The 6,420-nt window shown below is 47.1% G+C and overlaps 1 protein-coding gene across 1 annotated transcript in view; it reads left to right on the top strand.

Annotated features, from left to right (window-relative positions):
• The first annotated feature begins 1,645 nt into the window (after positions 1 to 1,645).
• NCKAP1L (NCK associated protein 1 like) overlaps positions 1,646 to 6,420 on the top strand; it is a 76,012-nt gene continuing 71,237 nt past the window's right edge. Inside the window, exon 1 of the mRNA XM_035101287.2 lies at positions 1,646 to 1,973. Within this exon, the coding sequence (XP_034957178.2) occupies positions 1,872 to 1,973 (102 nt within the window). The 5' untranslated portion in view covers positions 1,646 to 1,871. The remainder of the gene's footprint in view (positions 1,974 to 6,420) is intronic.

Here is a 6,420-nt window from a genome sequence, read left to right as displayed (position 1 = left end):
TTCATTTTTGGAATAATAAATTTTCAGAGTAGTTTTCAGACTCCCATGATCCCAAGCTAACAGGGCCAGTGGTCAGGGATCATGGGAGTTGTAGTTCCAAAACATCTGGAGAGCCAATGTTGCCTATGCCTGGTCTAACCCATGGGTAGGCAAACTAAGACCCGGGGGCCGGATGTGGCCCAATTGCCTTCTCAGTCCGGCCCATGGACGGTCTGGGAATCAGCGTGTTTTTACATGAGTAGAATGTGTCCTTTTATTTAAAATGCATCGCTGGGTTTTTTGTGGGGCATAGGAATTCGCCCCCCCCCAAATATAGTCCTGCCCCCACAAGGTCTGAGGGACAGTGGACCGGCCCCCTGCTGAAAATGTTTGCTGACCCCTAAGTCCATTACGCTACACTAGCAAGTATTGTGGAGAAATATTTGAAAGTATCTCTTCCGAAGTGCAGTGGGACCTACTTGTATCATGTAGGTTTGTGTTGGATTGCAGTCTTGGGCTGAGGGAGACCTAAAGTCAAATCCCTGTTTAGCCATGATGCGTGCGGACAGCTTTTCTACCAATTACTGCCTCTCAGCCTAAACCACTTAACAGGCGGTTAGAATGTTGGACCAGGACCTTGGAAGACCAGGGTTCAAATCCTCACTTAGCCATGAAACTTACTGAGCGACCTTGGGAGCGGCTTATATTCGGGTATTGTATTTTTCTCTCCCCCCCCCCTGAATTTTATATTTGGGTGTGGCTTATCTTCGAGCCAATACGGCAAATAATAGCAACAACTGCCCACCCTTTAGCTCCTTGGAGGAAAGGTGGAATACAAATCTAAACATAAAATGGTGTAGCTCTCATAGTAAAAAGGTAAAGGGGCCCCTGACCATCAGGTCCAGTCGTGTCCGACTCTGGGGTTGCGGCGCTCATCTCGCTCTATAGGCCGAGGGAGCCGGCGTTTGTCCGCAGACAGCTTCCGGGTCATGTGGCCAGCATCACAAAGCTGCTTCTGGCGAACCAGAGCAGCGCACGCAAACGCCGTTTACCTTCCCGCCAGAGCGGTCCCTATTTATCTACTTGCACTTTGATGTGCTTTCGAACTGCTAGGTGGGCAGGAGCTGGGACCGAGCAACGGGAGCTCACCCCGTTGCAGGGATTCGAACCGCCGACCTTCTGATCAGCAAGCCCTAGACTCTGTGGTTTAACCCACAGCACTACCTGGGTCCCTTAACTCTCATAGTAAGTGCCCTTAACTGCTTCCCCAAAAGGTGGTTTGTGTGTGTGTGGGGGGGGGTATGGTAATTAAATCAGTCATTGCTGTTCTGTTTTGCCCCTGGTAAGTCTGATGGTATTTAACAGCTACTCAGTGGACAGAAGTTCAGCAACTAGTTGCAGCTTCATCTCCATAGTTTCTATCTGCTGTCCAGCTTGAAAAAGGCACCAGGATAAAATATGGTAGTTCTAATTTTACAATAGGTGTGGTTTGGCAGAAGCAGCAGAGTTAACTGTCTGGCAGGAAGAGGTTTGCTCCCACAGAACAAAACTAGCATGATCTGCAGATCTGCTTTGCAACAGAGCTGCTGTGCTTCTTAAGCGCTCCAGCCACAGGAAGTCCCAGCCCCCAAAGGGAAGCAGCGTTTATCGCTTCTCAAGGGGGAAGTGTCAGGAGAGAAGCTTGTGTGCAGCTGCTGGCCCCAGTGCGAAAGCAGCAACGCAGGCCCTCTGCAGCTTGTGTTGTTGGGTGTGGCCACTGCATGGCACCCATATCTCCTGCCCCCCTTTTTTAATTTTCCCCCTTGAAGAGATCACGGCACTGTATCGCGCCTCTAGTTTTGAGGTCTTGCTTCAAGTGAAGACTGAGAGGGCACTCAGAATTCAACAGGGAGATGTCTCTGCCCTCCGTGTATCAGCACAAGTTTGCGGAGAAGCTGACCATCCTCAATGAGAGGGGCAAGGGGGTCCTTGTTCGCATGTACAACATCAAGAAGGTAGGAGCTGAGGTGACCAGTGGGCAGGTTTTCGTGTTCTCTGCAGGGAAACGGATCTGTGCCCAACTTTGAGAAGGAAGTCATTGGGTCTAGTGTTTTGGAAAAGGGGTGGTGAGGTCCTCTGCCGTGCTCTGCTCTTGGCTTGGTACAAGAGGAGAGAATGGCTCTTACAGCCATGGGTGCAGGTAGCTAGAGATCAGGGCTGCTATTTACTTTTATTGGGTTGAGGAAATCCTAGTAGCAGCAAGGCTTCATTGGCTAGTAGACCCAGCTCCTATTTTGATCCCAGTTGTGAAAGCATGATGCTCACCCCCCCCCCCCAAAAAAACGAATATGAACTGGGAAAGGTCCAAGGAAGCGTTCATGGCTCCTTAGTCAACTGCTGATGCCTTCTTAGAGGCAGCTGACAGTGGATCTACTGGGTGAATGGAGGAAACTAGGGATTCTGGATCTGCAATCGGTCCCAATTTTCTCTACCTCCCAGTCCCACTTCCTTGCTTTCATTGGTGCTAATCAAGCCCTTTCTTCAACTTCCACCAGAAAGAATTTTCTTTATTTGTCCAGCCGCTTTCCTTCCTCTCTTCAAGACTCATTTTTGACCAGCAAAAACCTTTCCTGAGCCACCTTAGTGTTCACATATCTACTGCAACTTTGTGTGTGCCTGACTATCCCCCTCTGTTTTAGCAGACAATGAGATACCACACGCAGGTGGTTTCTGTTCCTTTTGCCTGTGGGTGTTGGCTGAGGACTCTCTGAAGCTTCCTCTTTCTATAGGGGCAACAGCAGATCTGATCACAGCTTACAATGGAATTGTCTTGTTGACGGCACCACCTTTCCCCTTCCGGTTTTGATCATGATCTCTACTGCAAACTGTTGCAGGTTCCCCCACATGTACATCACTTGCATTTTACCTTAGTGAGTGATTTGAGCTTGCTATCTGATTACTGTGGATAGGCCTATGGTTTTTTCTTTAAAGTGCCTCTTGAATTAGAATCTTATATTTGACAAAACAATGTTATTTTCTTAAATGGCTGTGAATGGTCCTTTGAAAGGGTGGTTCACTGACAAAGGTTGGGATGGGAGATGAATGCTTGACCTTGGCAGATTCAGTATGACACTGACTAGCTGAACTGCTATTGCTCTTACCGTACTACTACAGAGAGAGTTGAGAGTTGACTGAGGGCTGTATGCTCTTTATGGTTTGTATGGGATTTGGAGTCTCTGTAGGGATCTGATGTGTGGTTATGGATCTGCTGATTTGTAGGAGTGCCTGTTGTTTACCTCCACTTATTAATACTGTTGCTATTGGTTATGATCTTGCCATATTAAATCTCTGGTCTTATTAGAGGAAAGGGAAATGTGTACAGCTTTTAACGCAGCTGCTCATAGGATAATAATCCGTAATTGGAAGCTAAAGAAGAGACAGGAGGAAAGAGTAATAGAAAAAATAATGGAGGACGGGAAAATAGAAGACCTAAAGGAAATCAAAGCAAAATTTATAAAGTACTATAGTAACAGTTAAAGAAATGAAAGTGAATCAGGAGGATATGAAATAAAAAAAAACATAATTGAGAATAAAATCCAGATAATAGGAGCAGAGAAAAGGGAACAATTAAATCAGCCAATTGCAACAATGGAGGTGCACCAAGCAATTACAAAAACAAAAGTAGGAAAAGCAGCTGGAACAGATGGTTTGACAGCAGCATGTTATAAAAAATTAGAGGAAATCTTAATAACACCAGTGAAATTGGTAATGAACAGAATTTAAAAATGTGGAATAATACCAGGCTCATGGGAAGAAGCCTTTGTCGTATTGATGCCAAAACAAGGACAAGACCTGACCCTAATTAAAAACAATAGGCCCATATTACTGCTGAACAGTGATTACAAAATATTTGCTGAAATTCTAGTCAACAGATTGAAAAAATTACTAAATGAAACTATACATAAAGATACATACATAAAGGCGCTACCTGACCTAAATTTATATTATGACGCTGCCTGTCTAAATTGGCTAAAAGAGTGGATTGTATTAAAAGATGGTGATTTGTTAGATCTAGAAGGCTTTAATAATTGTAATGGTTGGCATGCGTATTTAGATTATGAAAAAGGAAAAATTAAAGATTCTCAGGAAATTAAACAGCACCTTACGGGTTGGTTCCAATACCATCAGTTACATGAAGTGTTCAGGACAGATAAGAAAAAGGGTTTCTGAAACGAACCTTCATTATTAGAAAAAGTGTTATTACAAAACAAAACCAAGGTAATATCAAAATTGTATGATACATTATTGGAGTGGGAGGTCAAAGACAAACGGGTCAAGGAGGTAATGATCAAGTGGGCTTTAGATATTGGGAAAACCATTAACTTAACAGCATGGGGAGAACTATGGAAAAAGAACTGGAAATTTACAGCCTGTGAAGTATTGAGGGGAAAACCTAATCAAGATGTTTTATAGATGGTACTTAACACCCACCAAAATAGCTAAAATGTATAAGACAAAAACAAATCTGTGGTGGAGGTGTGGTAAAACAGAGGGGACACTTATACATGCTAAAAACTGGAAAAAAAGAAACTGTGCCAACCCCCCCCCCCAAAAAAGGAATGGCAAGATAAAGTACATTGAACTGGCTAGATCAGGCACCCCCCAAACTGCGGCCCTCCAGATGTTTTGCCCTACAACTCCCATGATCCCTCGCTAACAGGACCAGTGGTCAGGGAAGATGGGAATTGTAGTCCAAAACATCTGGAGGGCCGAAGTTTGGGGATGCCTGGGCTAGATTAACAGAGGTACCGTGTTTCCCCTTTTTTAAGACACCGTCTTATAATTTTTTTTCTCAAAAAAACACACGGTGGCTTATTTTCAGGGGGTGTCTTTTTTTTTTTAAGTGCTGGTACAACTGGGTCCCACTGGCTCAGGACACTCAGCGCCCTCTTCCGCGCACATTTAAACACCACACTCTAGCCAACTGAGCTCTCCAGGTTTTACTGTCAACCAGGCTGGCAGCAGCTCTCCAGGATTTCAAACTTGGGGGTACCTGGGGGTTAAACCTGGGATCCTTCTGCATACAGAGCACAGGGTGCTCTGCCACTCTGTTATGGTCTTTTCCATTTTCTGCCTCTTCTATTTTTTCCCTTTCCCCTCCTACCCATCCTGAGTCAAGGGCTCTCCTTCCTTGGAGGCTTTTAAGCAGAGGCTGGATGGCCACCTGCCTCGGAGACAGATGTGCACACAGGGGGGGGACTTTGTGAGGGAGGCTGTGACCCGTCCCACTCCAAGACGCTTGTGAGGGAAGCGCGAGGGGGATGAGGCTTGGGCCATGCCCCTGGCGCGCGCGCACAACCCCGACTGACGGACCAACTGAGGGAAGGGAGGGATGAAAGGGGAGGAGGGGGAGGGGAGCAGCTTTGGCCCTCAGTGAGGAGGCCGGGGCGGCTGAATGACGAGCCGAAGCGGAACCTTTTCTCTGTCGGGGGGGGGGACGCGCGCGCAAACACACAGAGACGCACGCACACACACACCCCGAGAGAGAGAGAAAGAGATGCGCGCGCACACACACACCGACACACTGAGAGAGAGAGAGACGCATGGGGGAGAGAGAGAGAAAGAGACGCGCGCGCGCGCGCGCGCGCGCAAACACACACACACACACACACACACACACACACAGAGACGGACGCACAGGGAGAGAAAGAAAGAGACGCGCGCACACACAGAGAGAGTGCGGCTGCAGCGCTGACAAAGCACGAAGCAGCGCTGCACTTAGGGGACGATGGCCAGGGAGGGGGGCTGCAGGGTTGAGGCAACGTGTGAAAGGGAGAGATGGCGAGGAAGAAGTGGGGAGTGAACTGATCGGGGCTTTAACATGCCCGCACGCGCAAAAGGGAGGCTCGGAATGTGGAGATCGGTTCTGGCTGCTTCTCTTAAAGTGTGTAAGCAATGAGCCTCTCTCTCTTTCCTCCTGCCACTCATGCCCTGGGTGCTCCGTGCGGCGCTGCTTCACGCTTTGTCAGCGCTGCAGCCGCCACCGCTTCCGGGCACCGACCCGACCCCGCAGGCTTCCTCCTCCTGTCGCGGCCGGCATGCTGGGTCCTGCTAGCTGGTGCGGAAGTATGGCTTATTTTCGGGGTATGTCTAATAGCTCTCAAATGGTTAAAAACCCTGCCATGGCTTACTTTCTGACTACGTATTAAAAAAGGGGAAACACGGTAATTAGAGATCACACTAGGCAAGTTTCTAAAAGCATGGGGAAAATGCAGAGAATACTTCACAAAACAGTGCCCTGAAATACATGGACTTGTTTTGATTAATTTCTGCAGGAGACTTTGTGGATATTTAAGTTATAATTAGAAAAATCTTAATAATCATTCATAAAGGAAACAGTTTATAAGAAGTAAATAAGGAGGCCAGGTACAGGATAAAGGAAGTCTTTTATTTGGTTGTTTG

Source organism: Zootoca vivipara, chromosome 2 (genome assembly GCF_963506605.1).
Source record: "Zootoca vivipara chromosome 2, rZooViv1.1, whole genome shotgun sequence".
Taxonomy (NCBI): Eukaryota; Metazoa; Chordata; class Lepidosauria; order Squamata; family Lacertidae; genus Zootoca; species Zootoca vivipara.
Note: the sequence above shows the minus strand (reverse complement) of the source record. Positions and strands in the feature narration are given on the sequence as shown.